At 43.6% G+C, this 24,373-nt stretch overlaps 1 protein-coding gene across 1 annotated transcript in view; it reads left to right on the plus strand.

Moving 5' to 3' along the window:
- LAMA5 (laminin subunit alpha 5) overlaps positions 1–20,219 on the plus strand; it is a 297,353-nt gene extending 277,134 nt beyond the window's left edge. The window contains exons 72-80 of the mRNA XM_030212484.1: positions 5,169–5,298; positions 6,603–6,754; positions 12,534–12,723; positions 12,837–12,989; positions 13,728–13,887; positions 14,860–14,990; positions 15,652–15,745; positions 16,510–16,629; positions 17,465–20,219. Coding sequence (XP_030068344.1) covers positions 5,169–5,298; positions 6,603–6,754; positions 12,534–12,723; positions 12,837–12,989; positions 13,728–13,887; positions 14,860–14,990; positions 15,652–15,745; positions 16,510–16,629; positions 17,465–17,628 — 1,294 coding nt within the window. The 3' untranslated portion in view covers positions 17,629–20,219. The remainder of the gene's footprint in view (positions 1–5,168; positions 5,299–6,602; positions 6,755–12,533; positions 12,724–12,836; positions 12,990–13,727; positions 13,888–14,859; positions 14,991–15,651; positions 15,746–16,509; positions 16,630–17,464) is intronic.
- The last annotated feature ends 4,154 nt before the right edge of the window (positions 20,220–24,373 follow it).

Raw genomic sequence — 24,373 nt, forward strand, 5'->3', positions numbered from 1 at the left:
GTCAAAAAGAACTCCCAAATATTTGAGGCATTATGTTGGTCACGTGACTCTTGGCTGAGTTGACTATCCATCCTAAATGTTCTAATAACTGCACCACTCTGGCAGCGGCCTGTTTGCTCTCCTGAAAGGACTTGGCCTGAATTAACCAATCATCAAGATAGGGAAGAACCAGAATGCCCTCCTCTCTGCAGTGCCGCAACTACCACTACCATCGCCTTGGAGAATGTCCGAGGAACCATGGCTAACCTGAAGGGGAGAACCCCAAATTAAAAGTGCTGCCCTAAAACAGCAAAATGCAAGAAACACTGATGAGACCAATGGATAGGAATATGCAGGTATGCCTCTATGAGATCCAAGGACGTGAGAAACTCTCCACATTGCACTGCCACTATAACCAACTGAAGCGTCTCCAAGTGGAAGTCAGGCACCTTCAAAGCTCTATTCACCTGTTTTAGGTCCAGAATGGGGTGAAAAGAACCCTCCTTCTTGGGCATTATGAAACAGATGGAATAAGTTCCAGTACTGCACTTTTGTTGAAGCACGAGAACCATCATATGCAGATACACAAGCCTCTGCAAAGTGTCCTTTGATGGCCCAGGCCTTCCAACGGGAATGACAAGGGGACTCTAAAAATAGATCAGGCAGAGGATGCTCAAACTCCAAGGCATAGCTGTCTCACAATCTCGAGAACCCATGTGTCCATAGTAACCTAGACCTACCTCTGAAAAAAGTGCTGACGCCTTGCCCCCAAGGCAAGAAGAGGGCCTTCGATATCTTCATTATGAGTTGTGGGATTTGCCAGGGGTAAGGGAAGCCAAGTCATGACTCTCCCCCACCACCACCACCACCTTCCTTCTCACTGGCAACCCTCTCGAAAGGATTGAGTCCTCTGGAAGAAGCAAGTGCACTGGTCACCACCAGATCTACTGGCCAATAGCACCAAGCATCTCAAAGCCTATCCCGAGCTGAGGATCCATACCCCACTCCTTTAGGCCTGTCCTCTAGCAACCGAGGAACCTTTGCTTCAGCTAAACCTTTCACAGACTTATCCAGCTACTCACCAAATAGCATTGACTGCCGAAAGGGCAAGGAACAGAGCTTAGACTGAGAGGCCACATCCGCTGCCCAAATTCTGAACCTTCTACAAACTTATCCAGCTACTCACCAAACAGCTTGGACCACCGAAATGGCAAGGAACAGAGCTTAGACTTAGAGGACACATCTGCCGCCCAACTTCAAAGCCAAAGAGCCCTGTGGACGGCAACAACCAGGGCTATATTCTTTGCCAAAGCCCTGAGTAAACCATAAAGTGTTTCAGCCAAAAATAAGGAGCCCACCTCCAACTTCACTACCTCTTAGTTCACTAAGGCTCTCTCTCTGGAAGGATCATTCAACACCTTATTCGATCAGTGGAAACCTTCCTAGCCACAAGACCCCCCACACATGGCCATCTACAGAGCCAAAACCAAGAGATCAAAACTCTCCAAGTGAGTCTCCATCTTACAGGGGGATCTTTAAGAGCTGAGTCACAATATCCTGGAATAGTGGTTTTCTTAGTGACAGCTGTGACTAGGGCATCAACAGTAGGAAGCTTGAAAGATTCCCTGTCCTAAGGAGGAATAGGATAAAGCTTGGTCATCACACAAGCCACCTTACAAGGCACGTCTGAAGAATCCCATTCAGTGTGCACCATCTCCCAGGCATCCTGTTATGATTGGGGTCTGAACCCCTCTCAAACTTACCTCTTTCCTGGGGGCCAGCTTCTTAGCTGGCTTCTGTTTCTTTTGTTTGTCCTTTCTGAGCTGGCTCTGTCTCTCTGTGCTGGCAGCTTCCAGCAGCATGGGGTTAATTGTTTTACTTTACTACAGCTGTGTGGGTGGACTGAGTTAGCTCTACCTCTCTTTGGGTGTACTGGCTTTAAGTGCTTCACGGTGTTGCATTGGTGTGGGTTGGGCCTCCCTGGGTCAGTGTGCTTTTGCCTAGGTCTAGGGAGTATGACATCATCAGGGAGGGCCTTGATAAGGAAGTGGTGGTGTTTCCTTCAGAGCCTTTGCAACAGTGGTGTTTGCTTTAGGTAGGGTGGTGCAGTGTGCACTTCTGACTTTGTGTCTAGTTTCCCTGCTTGCTTTTGCTAAGGGCCAGGTTAGTGTTAGTGCAGTGTGCACTGGTGACTATGTGTTTAGCTTTCCTGCTTTTCCCTTTTGGTTCCCCTGCTTTTCCCTCTTGGTTTTGGAAGCATTGCTGTGTGTAGGGCTTTGGAAGCTCTGTTGCTGATAGAAGTACTTCAGGGTTTGGTGTTGTTAGGGACACTGCAGAGTTTGCTGTTAGAAGTACTTCTGGTGTTTGTGCTATTGGGAGCATTGCAGTCTTTGCTGTTGGTGTTTGGTGCTTTAGAAGCACTTTTGGCTTATGTGTTAGCTTCCCTGCTTTTTCCTTGTGGCTCCCCTGTCTTCCCTTTTAGTGCTAGGAGCTCTTCTGGTTGCTTGCCAGAGTAGTGCTTAGGAAGCACCTTGTTAGTTTTGTATCTAGCTTGCTAGAGCAGTGCTTAGGTAGCTTGTTAGTTTTGTGTTTAGCTTGTTAGTGTAGAGCTCTGCTTGTAGCTTGGTGCTTAGTAGCACCTGTGTTAGCTTTGTGTTTAGTTCCCTGCTCTGTTAGTTTAGGGCTTAGGAAGTCCCTTTCTTGAGCAGGGCTTAGGAGCTCCTGTTTAGTATAGGGCTTAGGAAGTCCTTTTGTCAGTTTACTGTTAGGAACACTCCTGCTGGTTTAGGGCTTGGGAGCACGTAGATCAGTTTAGGTTTAGGAGCACTTCTGTTTCCAGTCCTGGTCCCTGTGTCATCCGGTATCCAGTAAGTCCTGCCGGCTATTCGAACCCAGGAGCTCAACTCCTGGGGGGCTTAGTAGCTAAGTGCAGGTGAAGCTGTGTGGACCAGTCCAGTGTGCTCCAGTCTGGTGTTCCAGTCCTGTGTCCTCCAGTCCGGGGGGTTCCAGTCCTGTGTCCTCCAGTCCGGGGAATTCCAGTCCAGGATTCCAGTCTGTGTGTTCCGGCTCGCTGGGCGGTGCCTGCAGTCCCTGCCGGTGCCGGTGTGTTTGCCCAGCGTTGATTGGTGGGTTTTGCCTGCTGCTGTCACTCCTCGTCAGCAGCCCAAGGGCTCACGTTTGCTCCAGAGCCCGGCCCCGCGGGCTCTGAACCTGACACATCCTGATTCATGGAGAAGGTTTTAGGCAGCCACCTAATCCCCTTAACCAATGATCTACATTTCGAGGGGTGCTCTCCATAGGAAGCTCATCTTTAAAGTTTAGGACTGAGATGACTTGAGAAGTGACTTCTGCCAACTCCTCCCTCTAGAAAATATGTTCAATAGAGGGGTCCTCCCCAGGAGGATACGTCTACTCCCCCCCCCCCCCCCCCAAAAAAAAAATCTGGCATAGCTTATCCCTCTTGGTCACTGAAGTCCTAATTAGATAGCCTGGAAGCAAAGTCCTCAAACCTTCTGCCCATCTAACCTGGGCTGCTTAGCAGGCTCTGGGGCAAGTCCAAACAACAAAGAAGACTTGGCAGGGCCCCCTGATCACCAGGCTTGATAAAGAACCAAAATAAAGTGAGGAGGATAGATGTCATGGGGGTCTGACTGGCTAGGTGTATCCCAAGGACTGGATAGAGAACCCCTGCTTTATACTAAGGGGTGTAGTATTTTACCTTTACCTGTACTATTTTAGCACAGGTCCCATTTTATGCAATGAGTAACAGTTACTAATATTAAAATAGCCCATTTTAATGGTAGGCCATGATTACTTTCCCCAATAATCAATGGAAGTGTGGTAAAAACAAGAAAATAATGCCAGCTCAAGTAACCTTCACAGAGAACCTTTTGCAAGAGTTTTCCTTTTAGGAAGTAAGATAAACACTGTGTTCAGTTATGTCAGTCAAACCACAGTGACTGAGAAGAAAGTTCAAAAGGGCCCTACTGGCATATGGATTGCAGTGTGAATCATCAAGGAAGCACAGGCACATAAGTAAGCCAGGTTTGAGCTGTTCTCAGTCCAGAAGAGGTGCTGTGAGAGGACTTCCAGAGAGGGAGAGAACTTCACTGGTAATTATTTGCGGGGAAAATTGTTTTTAAACTTTGGGAGAGGTAGGCTTAGAGTTAAATTTGTAACCTCAGTGACTTTATTTTAAGTTACTCTGCTCACTTAGCACAGGCAGTTTAAGGAATAGGGTTTTATTTTAGTGTTTAAAGTCTCTGTTGCAGTTTCATAGGATAGCATTTAAAAGGACTATTTTAAAATGACCATAATATCAGCATAAGGCACAGCTAGTAGTCACAGGCAACCTCAGTTCAAACATTAATTCCCCACCCTCAGCCTGATCTCTGATTTATAGGCCTTTAAACCAGTTGGGAGGCTAGAAATTTAATTAGGGCATTCTCTATCAGCCAGTGTTTAGCGCTTAGAAATAAATCTACTTAGGTCCACAGAAGGGAACCTACTAATATTAAAAATATTTCTTCACTCAACATGTAATTAAACTCTGGAAGACATTACCAGAGAATGTAGTAAAAGCAGTTAGCTTAGCAGGGTTTAAAAAAAGGTCTGGATAATTTTCTAAAAGTCCATAAGCCATTATTACGATGGACTTGGGAAAATCCACTGCTTATTTCTAGGATAAGTAGTATGAAATCTGTTTTACTCTTTTGGGATCTTGCCAGGTACTTGTGACTTGGATTGGCCACTGTTGGTCTGTTCCAGTATGCTAACGTTTATGCTCTTAGGAAATCCCATGCCTCCCAATACTTGTCTGTCTTTCACAGCCGAAATTGCTCCTTGTAACTCTAGGCAAGTCACTTAACCCTCCATTGCCCCAAGTACAAAATAAATAACTGTATTTAATGTGTAAACTGCTTTGATTGTAACCACAGAAAGGCAGTATATCAAATCCCACCCCTTTTCATTCTTATGTTATAAACTGCTTTGGGCCTCACTTTTGAGGGGGAAGGGTGTAATATATAATTGTGGCATAATTTTGTTTTGTAGTGTTGTTGGATTAAGGCTTGCTTTGGATCCCTCAACAGTAGTGAACTTTGAGGTCATTGTGGTGAAATAAGAATATTGGTGGTAAATGTCCCGAGTGTCATGTGGGATCTGGTTTTTATTATTTTTTTCTTTCATAGGAAAACAGAAGCACAGATGGTAGTGGATCTACAGCAGAATACAGAGAGCTTCAATGTCAGCATGACCTGCCAGGCAAATGAGCAACTGCAACAGATCCAAGCAATTCAGAAAAGCAAACACAAAGCAAAGGTAATGGCTGTGCAAGAACAGGCATGACAGGTCATCAAATTTTTTCTGCTAACGGCAGTGCTAAGATGAAAACTTGAGCCTTTTTAGGAGGTATGAGACAGTGGTGTAGCTACGTGGGGCCTGGGCCCCCGTAGATTTGGCCCTGGCCCCCCTGCCGACCCCTCCTGCCCTCCTACCAGGGGTGTAGCCAGACTTCGCCGGGAGGGGGGGCCAGAGCCCGAGGTGGGGGGGCACTGTTTAGCCACCCCCCCCGAGCCGCCACCACCACAATGACCCCCCCTGCCGACGATCCCCTTGAACCCCGCTCCCGCCACCAACTCTCCCCCACCGTCACCGCCAGCTCTGCTGCCGCATCAGATACCTTTTTTGCTGGCGGGGGTCCCCAAACCCCGCCAGCCGAAGAGAGTCTTCTTCAGCGCCGGAGTAGCGCCTTCGTTCAATGAAATTCCTGCGATCAGCTGTTTCGACGCCTTACATCCTGCACTGTGCATGTAGCCCTGTGCAGGACGTAAGGCGTCGAAACAGCTGATCGCACCAGGAACTTCGTTGAACGAAGGCGCTACTCCGGCACTGAAGAAGACTCTCTTCGGCTGGTGGGGTTCAGGGACCCCTGCCAGCAAAAAAGGTATCTGATGCGGCGGCGGGGCGGCTGGCGACGGCGGGGAAGAGTTGGTGGCGGGAGCGGGGTTCAAGGGGATCGTCGGCAGGGGCGTCAATGTGATGGTGGCGGCTCGGGGGGGGTGGCTAAACAGTGCCCCCCACCTCAGGCTCTGGCCCCCCCTCCCGGCGAGGTCTGGCTACGCCCCTGGTATGAGAGACTCAAATTTTGCTTTAAACTTAATCATGTCAGGGTATGCAAAAAAAGAGTCGTGCTATTGAAGTGAATTGCTCCTTCAGTCTGTGTTCCTGCTGGACGTAATAGATGATGGTAGATAAAGACCTGAATGGTCCACACAGTCTGCCCAACAGTCACACTCATTATCAATTCATGAATAAACCAACAATGAATGTGGTACAAATACTCAATCCTAATCTATCTTTGACATTTCTGGGACATAGACCATAGAAGTCTGTCTTTCATCTGCATGAGTAGCCAGCAGGGAAATGATGGCATAAAATCAAAATGGATGCCACCTAGCCCAGCAAAGGTTGTTCTTGTCACTACTCTGCTGCGTTTTCTCTGGAAATCCTCACTGTCGCTGTTGAGGTGAAATTGAATAAACATTTCATGTGTCTGAATTTTATTTTTCTATATTTCTTGTTGAACTTAGGTTCTCCTTTCTTTGTGTCCTTCCTTCTAACAGAATACAGCTACTGTAAAACGTCGCAGACACTCCCAAGAAAAATTCTGCCATGCAGCCAAACGTCCTAAGGCCATCAGAGGGGCATTCCGGTTTGGAGGGTCTTCTGTGAGCCACCTACAGTTTCTCAATGTCCCAAGCTCCTTCCAGGAGAGGTGAGGGTTGTTGGTACTGTTGAAGATCAGCTACAGTACATTTGGTGCTAAAATACTGACTTTCAGAAACTAATGCTAGCAGATAAAACAAGGGTGTTTTTTTAAGATGGTTAAAATGGTCCCTCTGGTACTGTGAAATTGTATAACTGGACAGACCTGTATTTCTAGGGCTTATCTGCTTGGGAGGTTTCGGAGGGCTTAAATAAGCTCTGCAAGGTGTTAATATGTGGCCTGGCTTCAGACCTACCACTGGAATAGTGGTGGGCTAAGCTACACAGCCTAAAGCAACTGAAAAAGTACTGACTAGGCCAAATAACAAGCTAATGATGTCATATTTGAGAATCTGCAAAAAGCAGGTCTGAACAATGAGTCTTAACACAACCAGGTACAACTTTCTAATTGAATATAGCACCTATAATGAAAAATAATGGGTAAAAGGAATAAAATGAGGTTCTTAAAATGGGACTTATTTTCCATAAGATGGCACACAGATCATAAGATGTTATGAAAGGTATTACAAAAGGAAGATGTGAAACGGATATCTTAATATAAAGATATTTTAGTAAACGAGAAAAACAACTTGTTCCAAAAACATGTTGACATTGACGGAAGTGTGGCAATCTCTAGAAATAGATAGAACGGAAAAGAAATGGGTACAGATGAACATCTGGCCGGATACGAAAGTATGATCTCAGAAATTGAGAAATATTAGGAAAAAAAAAGGTACCTCACAATTGACTTGTATTGGGACCTGGGGCTATAAAAGAGATAAGATTTTGACAGAGAGTTGGAGTCTTCCCCAACACTTCTCAGACGGCAGAGCTCTATGCAATTGAACCCAGAATCTGTTTGATGTCTGTACTTAATTGAAAACTTGGTAAGAATAAAGCCTTCTTTCTGACATCTATCTCTGTCTTTATTTCTAATAATTCTTTACCTGTCATTGATACTACAAACTAAGCCACACACACAACTGACACTCAGTGTGTATATAGATTACTGTTGCATTTTAATAGAATACATGTGGGTACATAGATGACCAAGGATTCACTTAGATTCTGATAAACAGAAGGCCATGGTCATGGGCATTATCCTAGAGTTACGCCTTCTGGTGCTTCCACAACAGAAATATCACTGGGATGGAATATCAAAAGAATTTAGGCAGTCGGCCCAACTGATAGTGGAAGCGCAGACCCTTTGTCCCCGGAGAAGGGTATTCCTGGGGCGCAAAGAGAGCCTTTAAAATTTACAAAGGATACAAGGCCCAGGTAAGCTCCAGGAGGAGAGACAAGGGCTACAGGTGAATTTGAAACACTACTATCCAATATCTGAGTCTGACCAAAATGTTTCTGGCCACCTGCACTTAAGCTGATCCTAGCCAATATTCAGCCTAGAGAATGACGTGGAGATGGGGATCTGTGGTAACAAAAAAAATCTTCAGAGAATTTACCACAGATACGAGAGCAAAACTTTTTACCATCCTGCAGTAACAGTAAAACACCATGTTCCCGCGGTAATAAAATTTTTTAAACATGATTACCCCTCCTGTGGTCCAGCATCTCACTCCCTTCCTGTTGCTCTGTGTCTTCCTCCCCCTCCCACTGTGGTGCCTCTACCTTACTGAGCTGCTACAGTGATTCTTACAGGCCTGCTCTGGGGCCTTCCCTCTGCTGGGCCCTGCCTTCTGATGCAACTTCCTGTTTCATGTTATTCTCTAATTCAGCTTTCTATATGTGGAAGGCTGACCTTGTGGTAATAATAGAGATCGCATTAGCCATTTTAACACATGGAGCTGTTAGGGTCAGGAGCTAATACTACTACTACTTGTACTAGTACAGTGCAATCCACTTAAGTGCAAGGGTCTGGGACCAAAGAAATACATGCAGTTAACGAGCATGCACTTAACCGTAGTGACCCAAAGAAGCTTCCTGTGTGGATTAAGTACAGCCATACTGGGAAAAGACCGGGGGTCCATCAAGCCCAGCATCCTGTCTCTGACGGCAGCCAATCCAGGCTTCAAGAACTCGGCAAATACCCCCTCCCCCCCCCCCCCCCCCCCAAAAAAAAAAAATTGTTTTTAAATAATGTTCAATGGACTTTTTCCTCGGGAATCTGTCCAAACCCCCTTTAAATTCCGTAAGGCCAGCTGCTGTCACTACATTCTCCGGCAACGAGTTCCAGAGTCTGCACGCTGAGTGGAGAAAGACTTTCTCCTATTTGTTTTGAATCTACCATATTCTAGCTTCATCTTGTGTCCCCTGGTTTTGCTGTTGTTTGAAAGTGTAAACAAACGCTTCACATCTGTCCGCTCATTATCTTGTAGACTTCTATCGTATCACCCCTCGGCCGCCTTTTCTCCAAGCTGAAGAGCCCTGACCTTCTCGGCCTTCCCTCATGGGGAAGTCGTTCCATTCCCTTTGTCATTTTCGTCGCCCTTCTCTGCACCATCTCTAATTCCTTTATGTCTTTTTTTGAGATGTGGCGACCAGGGTTGGACACAACACTCGAGGTGTAGTGTGGAAAAGAATTGGTTCTGCCAGTCGTTGAGCCCTAGGCTTGCTGAGAAAGAGGGCTCAACTCTCAAAGTGAGAGGGGAGGCTTTTTGTTAGTGTTTTGTTTTGGTTCCTTGAAATTCGTGAATGTGTTGAAGAGAAAAGATAAACTATAAGAAGAGTTTTCTTTGATGAACTGCTGAAAGACTTAGGGTATACACAAAAAGTAGCACATATGAGTTGATCTTGTTGGGCAGACTAGATGGACTGTGCAGGTCTTTTTCTGCCATCATTTACTATGTTACTATGTATTGTTTTGCCAGTCTTCCAGAAGCTGATTTTTCTGCTTCAAGATATGTGAAATTTGACTGGGATTGACCCCCATATTCTTTAGCAATAGATGCTTGACTTTGTTTGTTTTCTAATTTTTCAGAACTTCTATTCGTTCAGCCAGTGTTAAAGTCTCACAGTTGCGCGATGACGACTCCATTGTACAATCTATCAACTTTCTTTTGCTTATTCTAACAAATTAACTTTCCTTGGTTACCGCGTGTGGCAGGTAACCAATGAGAGTTATGCGATAGAATTCGAATTTATTGCTCCTTTGTCACGTGCCAATTGGCTTCCATATTCCGAGCATGCGCTTATGCGGAGTCTTTCATGCAGAGGGGTGGACTTAAACCATGCATACAAGCGAATCTTGCACTTATTGTAAGCTCCTTTGAGCAGGGACTGTCCTTCTTTGTTAGATTGTACAGCGCTGCGTAACCCTGGTAGCGCTTTAGAAATGTTAAATAGTAGTAGTAGTTATCACTGGTGCGCTAAACCGAAATTTGTCCCCATAGAAATTGATGGCGCGAAAAATGGGACGGCATGCAGTTAAATGGAACATGCGCTTATCTGATGTGCACTGTACTACTAATTATTTCTGTAGTGCTACTACACATACACAGCACTGTACACATTATTTACAGGTACTTTTTGTGTCCCTAGGGGACTCACAATGTAAGTTTTATGTGCCTGGGATGGTGGAGGGTTAGGTGAGTTGCCCAAGGTCACAAGGAGCTGCAGTGGGAATCAAACCCAGGTTGCCTGGATCAAAGCCCGCTACACTAACCATTAGGCTAGTCCTCCGCTCCATTAAACTCCTCAGAGTGACCCCTGAGGACTAGGGTTCATAGAGCAAAGGGAAACCCCATACCACCTGCCTGGGATCCCTACACTGGATGGATCCCTACACTGGAGCACCAGTGATTTAGGTAGGACCCGAAAGGGGTGGGGTGATCTTGGGGGGGGGGGGGGGTCTGTCATGGGATGGGAGATGGGCGGGGGGGGGGGTTGGAGAGGAGAGTGCATCCAATGTCAGCTGCTACCCAGAAGGTATGAGGATTCTGGCCGGCATGCAGTGCCAGTGCCCACATAACTAAGCTACCAAATTTAGGACTTCTTTTTACGTGGTCTTATTTGGTTGCTTAGCTACGTGGGCATTGGCACTGAATATTGCCAGAGCCAGCGTAGCTGCCTGTTCCGCACAGATTCTGCTCTCACAACGCTCCTCTGTCCCACATTGTAAATGGCCAGTTAGTGCCAAGATTCAGTGGTACTGCCTGGTTAAGTGCTGCTGAATATTGGTGGCTGGCCCACAGAGCTTGATTTAAGTGAGCAGGAGGCTCTCCTGCCCACTTAAATTGCTTTGAATATCAGGCAGCATGTTTTTAACCTTTATTTAAACAATAAGGAATAGATATTCACATGGTTTAAGTAAGCAGGAAAGGTTCCTTCCTACATGAACCACACTGAGCTGCCTAGCTGCTAAGGCTCTGACCGCCATGGCAAAGTCTGAAAGTGATGTTAAGTGTCGGCCAAATTTGCATAACTTCCAGTTGTCACCACAGTTCATATCTGGGTCTAGTTTAGTCAACAGCAGTTGGTGCATTAAAAAAAAAAAAAGCGATGACCACTGGCAGCTGATTATTAACCTGTATCTATACTGTTGCCTCAGCTCCAGTGGTACTTGTTTCCATGACTTAGGTCTTCTCTGTTTAGTCACTCAAGACCTAACCAGCAGTAGTGAAATCTTTGACAGAGGAAGAGGGCGAAAAGGCTAACAGCACCTGCTGAGAATGAAGATGTCAAAATGGTTCATACAGCTGAAGGCTATTAGCCAGAGCCCTTGTCATTCCTCTGTGGGTGCACTTAAAAACCAAAGGATCTTAAAATCCATCCTAGCAGTTATTGGAAGCAAGTGAAGCAGATATAGAATTGGGATTATATGGTCAAACTCCCCCCAATCCCACTCTGCTGTTTTTTGAAGAAACTGTTGCCCTTTAAGATTCTTTTCAGAAAGGCCTTGATACAGCGGGATGACCAGGACAAAAACTAATTTAGTCAAATTCTCTATGCCTAGAAAGGGTTGAAGTTGAAAAATTGATCAAAGATTTTAGAAACACAGCCCTACAATGGAAGAGATATGGGCTGTCAAGGAAAATTGATTTTCCAGGTTAACCCACAAAGTAACCACTGTATTATTCAGCTCCATGGGGTCTAACTATAAGAGGACCACCCAATTGACTATTATCCTTTCTGGAAAACCAGACTGCAACTGCTCTAAAAGCACTGAGCATAGTAAATCAATGAGTTTTTAATGTGCTCTGGCACCTTAGCAGACACTAGTTCAGACCGTTGATCTTTTGAAACACAGACAACTAGCTGGAGTTATCTATGAAAAAATGAAAGTCTCTTCTAAAACTCTTGATAACTCTAGCCAGTGGAGCAATGTATACATTGAAATTGGGAGATAAGGCAGAATCTTGAGGGATGCCTGACTGTAATCTAGAGGGGTCGGAGTATGTCTCATCCCAGACACTCTTGAAATGCTTTGTTTAAAAATGTTGTAACACATTTTAATGGGATCCTGGTAACCCTCAGATCCTGCAGACAGAAAAGTAGTAGGCCATAAGGTTGTTTTGAAAAACCAGGGAACAATGCCATGGCCTTATAACTTTGTACAGGCTAGCAGTTCTCATAAGAATTCTTGATATTAATTCTGTCCTTGAGGAGACAGTAAATTCAGCACCGTTCGTAAGGTTCCATTTTTGTTAGAAGTTAGCATTGATGTGGTCTGTCTGTGTCTGAAAACTGAGTAGTCTTCGCATTGAGTGCAGTACCATACAGAAAGCCAAGCTGGCCACAATACTAAAAAGTCCTAAATCTCGGCCTCTGTAGGCTTCATTGTCTTAGGATATGCAATGAGTTCTTTCCATGTTAACCATGATCTCTTTCCTCAGATCTCATTTTTCCATGGATGTACGACTGAATTCATCTAATGGGATGCTCTTCTATGTGTCCAGTGAACAAGAAAGCTCCTTCATGGCCTTGTTTGTTTCTAGTGGCCGCTATGTTTTCTTGGTAGAGAACGAAGGGAATAAACTGCAAGTCAGAAGTAAAGAGAGATACGATGATGGTATATGGCACTCGGTGAGTGATGGAGAGAGAAGGCAGCATTCACTTGATTAGTGCACTGTGGAAAAGGGCTTTGTTGATGGAGAAGGGTTAAACCCAATGGTAAACAAATCTCCATTCATTTTCAGGTCTTCTTCAGCAGAGAAAGGAACAAGATTTACCTGATCATAGATGGTCTAAGAGCTCAAAGTAACACAGTATCCTTCATGAGTAACTTTACAGTACAGAGTCCCTTTTATATAGGCGGTGTCCCGAAAGGAATAGCAAAGGCTCATATTCCGGTAAGGAGACAGATATGACAACATAAAATGATTCCACCCTCTGATGGTATAACCTTCTGAAGATTCTGTAGAATACAGTAGAGGCGTAGCCAGACCTCAGTTTGGGAGGGGACATAAGCCCATTGTGGGGGGCCACATTTTGACCCGCCTCCCTGCCGCTATCCCACATGCCTGGGCTGGGGGGAGTCCCCAAGCCCCGCCAGCAGAAGTTTCCTGTGGTGATATTTGCCGCTGCACTGCCTGCTCTGCTTTGCTGACCCGGCACGCATGCTCAATTTCACTAAAAACAAGCATGTGCATGGGGGGGGGGGGGGGGGGCAGCTTGGTGGCAAATATCGCTGCAGGGAAGCTTCTGCTGCCAGTGCTTGAGGACCCCCGCCAGCCCCAGCCAGCAGACCTTGGGGGGGGGGGGGTCCAGGCCCCCAAGGATCCCTGTGGCTACGTCACTGGGATACAGTAAGTAATCCCTCTAAAGTAAAGGGATGGATGTTTCTGGTAAAGAGACAGATATGCCAACATAAAGCATGCTTTCACTACCTGATAGTGTAACTTTATGATGATTTTGTATCTTGTAGTCAGTAAACCCTATGATGTGAATGAAGGGATGGAAGGGTTTGCAGAGATGGAGATCGGCATGTTGGAAAGGTTATATGTTCCATACTTTGTACTGTTAGAAAGTACATAACATCTGCAAGGGACAGATTCACAGTAAGAAAAACCCAGTCTCTTTCTTTTCAGGAGGCCTCTAGAAGCAGCTTTAATGGCTGTATGAAGAAGCTGCAGCTTGATGAGCAGCCCATGAATATTCCAGACCGTGTCTTTGGCATCATGCCGTGCTATGAGGGAACACTGCAGTATGGTCTATTCTTTGCTCCTGATGGTGGATATCTAACATTAGGTATGGCGCTACAGTTGGTAAATTATCCTTCAAAAACTTCCATGCTGGAACAGAGGACGCTTCCCTCTTTCAGTCACGTTTCATTTTCAAAGAAAGTGTTGCCCAGAAACTGTTAATATTGGAATCGATTTTGAAAAACACAACTTATTTTTTTTAAACAAATTCCTGGCATGAACAGGGCATACATAACCTTTGCTCGTATACATCTCTGTACTGCCAAAAATGGTGAAATTTAAATTTACCTATTAATTTCCTTAAGTCCTACCCAACTAATCCAGTTGAGCAGATTATGGCCCAGCAGATGGGGACAAAGAAAAAAAAAAAAAAAGCTCACTCCCCCTATAGGGGGCTGATGCTGCTTTCAGCTCCTGCATTTGAAGTGGGATGGGGCAAAAGTTATACAGATAGTGGTGATATATAGCTGCTATCCATATAACTTAAGGGTTCAAGTCTGAATGCCGAAGTAGCCGGGCTAATTTTCTATGGATAGCAAAGTGAGGCAGCTATACATCTTTATACATCATCCCCAGTCCCACTGATCATATTTAGAAAATCACAGAATAATGGCCCCATCTTATGTTACACCCATCAGGTGCAATGTACTTGCTGTATGTGAAAGTTGCATCTTTTACTCTATAATACACCCCTCCCCCATCTCCATCTCTGCAAATCTCAGCATGATGGCATGAGTTGCATTTACCTTTCTTAATGCCAGTTTAGCCTAATACAAAGGTGGTCAGCACGTGACTGGGGGAAGGGACCCTCCATAAATCTCAGTTTTATTTGATATGCCCATATCATCTGTATGGAAATTGTTGCAGTGTTCTAAGTATAAGGGTCTGGGTTTAACACTTGTGCCACAGAAATGGTGAGCACTTTCTGCGTGGGTGAAGGGCTGCTCTTTGTTTTACCCTCGCTCTTGGCTTTCTGAAATTTGCTAAGTTGACTTGTTTGCCTTTTTTTACAATTTAGAAAATTCAGTAGCAATTGGAGAAGATTTTGAACTGAGAGTGGACGTTCTTCCACAGACCTCTTCTGGCCTGGTTTTTCATGTGGCTGGGAAGAAAGGCCGCTACCTCACTCTGTACACCGACAACACAAAGGTAACACCATGCATCTTTACAATCCATGACGACATTTGAAATAAATGCTTCTTTATTCTCCATTACACTTTTCAGGATTAAACAATTCTTGAGGGTCCAGCAGTTTCCTTCGACTGCTTTAAGTTTCCAGCTGAGTTGGAACAAGGGCACCATGGGCCTTCAATTACAGTGATCCAAAGGATTTGTTCTCCTGTTTTATAGTCCCTTCCAACCCTGGGTCCATGCCTGGTAGGCTTTAGGCAGGATCCCATGCCAAGGATGCTTTCCATTATACTGCAATCATGGACCTAACATCTAGCCACTAGGTGTCACTACTGTGCAATGATTGCACCTTCCTTTCCTCCACCCCAAATCGCTATCAGTGCTGCCTCTGTAATGTATGACCTGACATGAGAATTAAGCCCAGGTCCACTGTTCATCAGTACCACCAAGTCATTAGGATGACCCTGAATTCAATTTTCTTTTCTTTTTTTATTTCTAAAAGAATCCTTGATTTTATCTCATTTGAGGTTCTAGTATGACTCAATAAGTGACATCTCTGCTATCAGTGAGTGATGCAGCTCCTTTGAGACAGATTTAGAACTGAAGGGATTGGAGTCTTCGGTAGGTTTGCAGTTTTGAAACATTGGGTGTACATGTTGGTATACATTTTGTGTCCTAGGTCATAGTGAAAGCGAATATTGGGGCTGGTGAGTTCTCTACCTCTGTGACCCCTCAGCAGTCACTGTGTAATGGCCAGTGGCACACCATAGCAGGTAAGATACAGCTGGCAATTTCCAAAATCAAAGAGCAACCTGTTTCAAAATGTGTCTTATTTCTTGCCTAATACAACCATGAATCCCAGTCAATCCCTACCAATGCACCTTGTGAGAAAATCCTACACTTGGATTCCAGCTTGGAATCAAGGTGAAGTTCTGCAGATTTTTTTTTATTTTTTTTTTTTGGTGGGGGAGATTTTATTGGATGTGAATATTGATCTATTACTACAGGAATATACTGAAAGGTTTATATTCTTATCAAATTTTTTTAAATCATTGGAGTGTCTGCATACTCACCAAAAATCTCCAGCAGTAGAGGAACTGTGCATCTCCCATAGATGTCCTGAAACCACACACAAACTTTACAAAACAATAATAAAGCCATTTTCTTAAGTGGCCTGGAACTGCTTAGATAAAACAATTAAGTCTGTCTATGAAAGGCAGAAGGGAACCATTTAGGAAAAACTGTCAGTGCATTTGACTATGGACCCATTCTACAAGGTAGACTTGCTAGATTTACAAGAAGCAAAGAGCCCAGAAACAGGTCACATGGAAGACCTTTCCTTTGCATGTTGTCTCTTTCATGTAGAAATTTAGTTCCATTTTATTCCAGCACAGTCACACAAACAACCCAAGAGTGGCTTACCAGCTGCTAATAGCTTGTAGCCCAAATCCAAGGCACTTAAGAGTCAGACGTTATGAATTTCTGATGAGCGAGATCTGGCTACAAACTCTTTCTGAATTTATGTTTGTTTTTAAAGTAATTAAAGGCAATAATGTGATGCAACTGGACGTGGACACACAGAGGAATCAGACCCTGAGACCTGACCCTGCTCACTCATCCAGTACCAAAGAGACACTGTATGTGGGAGGGGTACCAGGTGAGTACTGTAAAACAGGACAGCTAAGTAGTCCAGATAGTCCAAGAGGTCATCAGCTGGCAACCGCAACTATAATAAGGCAGAGTGGTGTGAGAAACTAATAGAGTTCTTTGTAATAATCATTTTATTGAATCATTTCATATTATTTGCATGACATTTAGAAAATGCAGGCACCAGAAAAAGTGTGTACGCCTAGTGAGTTCCAGGTAATATGCCTACAAGAGGATTCATGGACTATTTCCTTCAGAAATGAATTTTTTCATGATCCTCCCCCCACCCCACTCCACCCCCAACTTCCCCTACATTGCAGATGTACTGAGCCAGAAGAAACTGACAGTGGTGGTTGCTTTTAAAGAAAATTGATAGCTAGTACTACTACTAATTATTTCCATAGTACTACTAGATGTATGGAACACTGTTCACTTTATATGTTGGTATTTTCTCTGTCCCTAGAGGGCTCACAATCTATGTTTTTGCACCTGGGGCAACGGAGGGTTAAGTGACTTGCCCAGAGTCACAAGGAGCTGCAGTGGGAATCGAACCCAGTTCCCCAGGTTCTCAGGACACTGCACTAACCACTAGGTTAGTTGCATTCTCCACTCCCGAGCAGAATGCAATGCTGAGTTTCCCTTTCTACTCACTAGTCAGTTCATTAATGCTACCTTAGCTATACTGATCCCTTCTTTAAGTTTAAGAAAACAGAGGCATAAGCACTAGGAGGTAGGACTGAAACTGTAAGCTGTAGTTTTTAAGAGATGTTGGTGTCACTTTCTGCCACTAAATATTCATCAGCAAAATTGACTGTAGCTTTTGGTGTTTTTTTTTCCTATTGCAGATACAATTAAGAGAACTGCAGCAGTGCCACCTTCCATCTGGTCTGCACAGGTGTTTTATATTGGATGTATAAGGAACCTCATTATTAACCAGAACACCATTGACATGTCACAAACTGGAACTGTTGAGGGTTTTGCTGGAGTTAATGGTTGCCCTGCATTATAAGTAATGCAGTAACGATGCTGAATACATTGAGACATGGACACTACACCGTTCACTTCAGTACATTAGGACCATCAGTTCTCAAACACGTCTCTAAGCAATTCTTGTATGTCACCAGTCTGTGAGCAGATAAAGTCCAGCCTCTGTCATGGATGACTACTTTCTTGCAAAGATGTTGAAATGTAAAAGCAGAGGACCGCACTTGATACATTCCTGACCTAAAACTGAAATATATCCGAGATAAGCTTATGGTCTTTTGAAGACCATCAAGAGCCCAAGAGGATTGCTGCTTTCAAACTCTGTGAAACTGAAAATAACTAACTGATATCAGGAATATAGCAAGGGTAATTACTTCAAAGCAAGATGTTCACATCTGGCCTCATCTCCATCCAGTGCCTACTGATGAAATCTAATGGCCAACCCAGCTGGTTGTAAGATGAAATGATTTAGCCATTGGATGACCTGCCAAAGCTCTTACAAAGCTTGGTTAAAGTGATGAGTGACTGTTAATTAAGTTGGATCACTGTGGCTAACAGCTGGGAGTTGTCATTCTGCTGAAAGAAACCTTCCTCCCCCAAAGAGTTTCTTTCTTAAATATTTGTGGTTGTGACTATTTGCACCTTGAAAGTAATACACACAAAACTGCACCACCAAAGTGAAATGTCAACTTACCTGTTAGTTTTCTTTCCTTTAGACCTGCCAGATCAGTCCAGAAGAGTGAATTATGCCCATATGCCAGCAGATGGAGACAGAAGAGCTTAAAGCTGACTTCAGCTCCATAGTATTCTCTGTCAAAGCTAAATCAAGTGTAATGTTATGTTTCAAAATCACCACTACAACCAATCCTGATGCAATTAAAAAAAACTTTGTTCCATGATCAGTAATAAAAGAATGAAAACCCTACCCCAAGGCTCTGACGGCCAACTACCTACCTTTAGATTGGGCGGCATTGTGCTCACTGTTACTTTTAAGACCTTCTCAGTCTGAGAGCCTTTCACCATGGCTTTCATGAGTGGGTTCTGATTGATCTGACAGGACTAAAAAAAAGAGTTGAAACAGGTAAGGTTAAATTTCACCTTCCTTATCCAAGCCAGACCAGTTCAGATGAATGGGATATAACCAAACTCTTACCAAACTGGGCAGGTAGCTGTCAAGACTCTTGCTCCCAGAGCATGGTCTCTCTCGGCCTGCACCCCATCTCTAAGATGCCTAGAGCACGGGTGCAGTGGAAAGAAGGGCACTACCCTGCCATTATCCTCTAGAAAGAGATTCTCATGGGACAGTTCTCCTGGCCAAGACTATTGTGCCTTACGAAGGCACGTCAACATACTGAAGATCTTGCTGAAATTCAGAATGAACTAAGTACCTACAAACATTTCAAACATGACTTACAACCACCCCTGCCATGGCCTACATCACTCATCTTCCTCACCATCAGAAGAAAGCCTGATTTCAGTAGAAGACAGATACTGTCCCTCAGATCCTCTTCCTCTAAAATCACAAAAAAGCAACCGAAAAGATGCTACTCTGAGGCCCGAGAGAAAAGGAGGGCAGAGCCCACAGGACTGAGTTCTGGTTCCAGGGGTGGGAAGGAGGAAGTGACATCATCCGCCTAAGTAGCTGCTTAACTGAATTGCTTCAGCCAAATATTAATGGATTACCCAGATAATCAGTATCCTTCCACGGTATCCAGCTAATTAGGTGGCTCCTTAGGCCTGTGTGGTACAATTAAAGAGCTTAGTTCCAAAGATGAGTTTTATGTTGGAAATAGACTTCCTTTATAGACAGCTATGTGAAATTTGCACTAAAAGGCATTTATTTGTAAGGTATATGATATTCACGGAAAAAAATTCTTATGCTGACTAGAAATCTTGAAAATAACATTCATTTATCCAGAAAACAGCTTTTTGTACTTAACAGGTTTTGGAACTCACCTCTTCAATTGTGCCAATACTTTGACAGCACAAGAAGCAGAGTGGAATTTGGTGGAAAGCCTGGAAGGAGAACACAGAGATGCTCTAATGAGTTGGATTGAGTCCAGGGAACAGGTTGTGGACTTAAGGATTAAAAGGTGAGCTCCAACTTATGACAGTGGGAGTTCTATCAAATACTTCAACTTCCCTGCCTGAGCTCATCTATTCCAGTCAGCCCCTACCATCCTGCCTGGGCATCTCTTGTGGGAAAATACTTACAAATCTATTTCTTCTTGGAAAATCCCCAAGTATATGAGGGTGGCCCTTTTGAGCTAGCAACTACTGGGATAAATACATCTTTGACATAATATTTTTGCTTGTTCAACACGGTCTGTGGCATAATTCTCAATGATCAAATTGATTACCTAACCAAAGCAGCCTCCAGCAATTTACAAAAAAATTGGTCTCCCTTTAATCATTGGTCAGAAGCAGAGATCTTTCACTCTGATGAGTAGTTTCAATGTCTCTAAACGACTTATTTTTGCACATACCATGAAACAAATGACCCTCACTCCTAAGCCAGCATATGTGGAGTGTGATCTCAGCCTCTCAAATTTGTTTTTTTTTTTAACATTTGTACCCCGTGCTTTCCCACTCATGGCAGGCTCAATGCGGCAATGGAGGGTTAAGTGACTTGCCCAGTCACAAGGAGCTGCCTATGCCTGAAGTGGGAATCAAACTCATTTCCTCAGTTCCCCAGGACCAAAGTCCACCACCCTAACCACTAGGCCACTTACTGCTAATATTTGCTGTAGTACTTCCAGAATGCCCAAGAGAGCTTCCCTCTGGAGCAGCCATTGAAACCCCAATTATTCACATCATATGCCAGCATGTAACCAAATGAAAAGGCTTTGTTCATCTAAGACAGAGAGAGAGTAGGGCAGAAGGGAGTCATGTTTTAGTGTTAAAATACTTTTGATCTTTCTAATCTTTATATATTAAAAAATATATAACTGTAGTGTTTGATGTTTATCTTATGATCTACTGAAATTCAAATATAAAAATACAAAAAAAGGTCAGATTTCAAGTAGATGAGCTCTCCTGCAATGGAGGTCTTGCATGCTTGACTCCCTGAAGGTAAAGTAACCCATCTGGGAGAGTTGTTAATTATGCACCCTTGTAGCCAAAGTCCATCTTTGCTCTCTGTGAAAATGTGGGTTTTGCCTTCATCCCAGTCCCTCTGGAGGAAAGTATAGATTCCCCCAAAAGAAATAGTGCCTCTCTTCTGTAAACTGAACTTGCAGAGACTTCAGATTTTGATATAAAGTTTGCTATGTGGTCCTTACTGTGTAAACTGACTCAGCAGCCAAGGCTGTGAAACTGTACATGGGATCTTTGAGGAAGGAATCCTCGGAGCAGAGGAAAAGTGAAGGAATTCTCCAGATTTCTTCTATACAGCATATCCACAAACAATTTGATCAGAGCCGGGAACATTCAAAACATAACAAAAAACATCAGAATTACAGCCTTCAAAACATAAAACAAAAAAATGAAAACCCCATAATAGATCCGATAACATAGTTATGCAGTATTAGGGCTAAGTGTGTGGGTAACAGAAAGGTCTCGAGCATCTTCCTGAAGGCTAATACACCATAAACCCTAAGGAAAACCATTCCATAAATCAAGGACAACAAATGAAAAAGCTGTAGCCTGTAAATGCTTCTGCACACTACCAATGGTAATTTCTAGTAGATAACCCTTTCATGACCGATACCACTCTACAATGGAGCTGCATTGTAATCTCTGGTAGAACCATTATCCTCTGGAGTCTCACAATACCAAAACTAACAGTTTGAATGCAATATGCTGATGCACAGAGTCAGTGGAAATGTACTGGCCCAGCGTGAACTTCTTTTAATTAGTTTGCACTGCCACATTGTCCAACGATTGTAAATATCTTAAAACCCTGCCCAGGTCAATATACAGTGAATTACCATAATCAAGACTACTGATCACAAAGGAGTAAATAACCATAAATCTTTAACTGACATAACTGCACTTTATAATAAACAGTATGCATAATCCAAATGATGAGGGTTCCCTGCGAGTCCATTTTTTTTTTATTCACAGACTGTGCACCTTTGTAGAAAATTGAATCATCCAGTCAATCAACAATGGGCTTCACAAGCAGAGAATACCAATCCAAAGGACTTCACACATTTTGACACTTAAAACCAAACAAGAATCCCTCATCCAACCAATTGAACGATTCAATGTAATAGGAACATTTGACCCAAGGGCACCAAACTCTGATGAGGCTACTTAAAAGAAGCATGGCTATGCACACTATGTGTCCTGCCTAGGACCAGGCCATATACAGCACACTCAATCAAAGGAGGCCCTAGCATCACTTATTTCTATCATATGAGATTCTGCAGCCACAAATCCATCTGGGAATTGTTAGACCCCATGCAGGGATTTTTGAGACTCCCTTCCTCTACATATTGATGCCTACAAGGAAGATGATCATTGTATTGACTGGGGGATATTGGCTCCATGGCTGAGTTTTCCTGTACTGGATCTATTGCCTATAACTGCCTTGGGGAAGACTATAAAAAAAAAAAGGAAAAATTTAAGCAGAGATGACGTTTCTATCATTAACACTGTGCTTCCCTCTGATCTTATAAAAGAAGGAAAAGCACCCTAGGTGTTCAACACCTTATCTTCTTTGGGAAGGGAATATGGATCCATCACAGATGCAGTGAGAACCAATAGAAGCAGTTGGATGGGGGAACAAGCACCTGAGAATATGGGATCCCCTCACAGATTACTATATCTCATCAATTGTCCAAGAGTTACCTACCAGGAGGTCAAGCCCTGCTCCCATCTCCTGAATAGCCTTTCCACTGAGAAATTCCCTGCAGGCTGCCAAATTTGCTATTGCTGCCTCCTGTTGCACAGCTGATTCTGGATTATCCCAGCCAACCTGGGATTCCTTCCAAGGTTAGGCCTGGGAAGACTCAAGGAGAAACCCAATGGCATTATTCCAAATAGAACCAGCCTGGCATTGTTTTTCCCATTCTCATGCTTCTGAAACGTCATGTGGCACCAGCCTACTGTGGCCATAAAAGACATTCTGGGAAGTTTCACCTGTATGGAATGCCACTTCCGCAGTCTGTTCTCACCACTGTGCTGCCAACTGTGAGTGAAGGGGTAGAGGGTGAGGAGCTCTAACATGACTGTGACTTCTGAAACAGCAACTTAAGTAAAGAACTGCAGCTGCACGGGCTCTGCTGTGTTCTCCAACAGAACTGTCCCAGTCATCTGTACACAAAAGAGAGGAAAGTGCCCAGCATGCTTATTTAGTTTTTTTTGATACAAAAGTGCCAAAACAGAAGCACCAACAAGACCCTGCTCCGTGTGTACAACCGCACTAACTACCCAAGAGGAGTCGGGGCTCAATCTGGGGAACCCAGTCAGATTGCATACACCTGCCTGATATTTGCCAGCTGATACACAGAGCTGTTGTGTTACCTACAGGGCATTGCCTCCCTTTCTCCACGGCCCATACCAGGAGCAAGTGGAGAAAGAAAGAAAGAAAGAAAGAAAGAAAGGAGGAGGGAAGTGTAATTACTTCAGACCTTATGATCAAGTCCAAATCCAACACAGCAGCACAGATTAGCAGGAGAGAAGGTAGAAATTGCACTGCTGTTTGATCCAATAAGGGTGAAAGGTCACTGGGGATTACCCACTGCTAGACTCAGTCTTAAGAGCTCAGACCCAAGTTGGGACTGTTTCTAAGGGAGAAAAAATGTCACAATAAGAGTGTTGCCTGTGTTGTACCCAAGAAGTGACCTATTGCCCAATTTGTTTTTTTTTTAACTGCTGCACAGGATGAAGAAATAGTGAAGAGAATAAAGTCAGCATTGAGCTTTTTTTTTTTCCTCTCCCTATCTCGCATCTGTTTACATGGGGGGACACAACCCACTTGTCTGGCATGGTGATAAGGAAAGTGCTATTCTAACATCTGCCTTTATACACTCTAGCCAAATGCTGGTGTTAACAGCTCTCTGCTAGTTTCTTCCTTTTCAGTTAAGCAGTTTTCTATTCATGTTAATGTGAAATATGATTTTACACTTCTGTATATCCCTCATGAACCTGTATTTAATGGGGGGGGGGGGGGGGGAAGATGATTCTCCAAACAGACATTAAAGCATGACATTTCTACTGTTCAGATATGGGCATTATACTAAGACACTGAACTATTTGGTAAGAACTTAGTTGAGAATCAAAGCATCATAAGGGGATATGGTGTTGGTTTGAAGAATAAAAAGTGTTCTAAATTTGTCATTGTAACACAACAGTACTGAAACCTGCTGCAATGTAATTAGTATAAAAGGGGGAAGATTCCTGCTCATTTTCAATTTGTTACATTGTGTAACATTTGCTATGGGTAAAGCAGCATTAATTTAAATCAAAAATCTTCCAAGCCACTTCTTCACTTGTGCACTTACACATTAAGATAAACTTATCTGTGTATATTTGCATGTATAGATGTACACACATACACAGGAAAGGACAAAATCCTCTCTCCAAAACAGCTGTAAGAGCATTTTTTTTATACAGCGAGGTAAATATTTGTAAAATGCATTGTTAATGTATTCGTGTTAACAGAAATTTAACTGACTCTGAAATGTAGTATTAAACTCTTATTTGTAAATCATTGGTACATACTGAGTCAAATTGTAACAATTTTATAGCAGTTTTGGTGTGTGTATCCACTGTAGATTTTTTAAAATCACAGTTTCCTCTGAGAAAGATAAAAATACACAAGC

This window comes from Microcaecilia unicolor, chromosome 8 (assembly GCF_901765095.1).
Source record: "Microcaecilia unicolor chromosome 8, aMicUni1.1, whole genome shotgun sequence".
Taxonomy (NCBI): domain Eukaryota; kingdom Metazoa; phylum Chordata; class Amphibia; order Gymnophiona; family Siphonopidae; genus Microcaecilia; species Microcaecilia unicolor.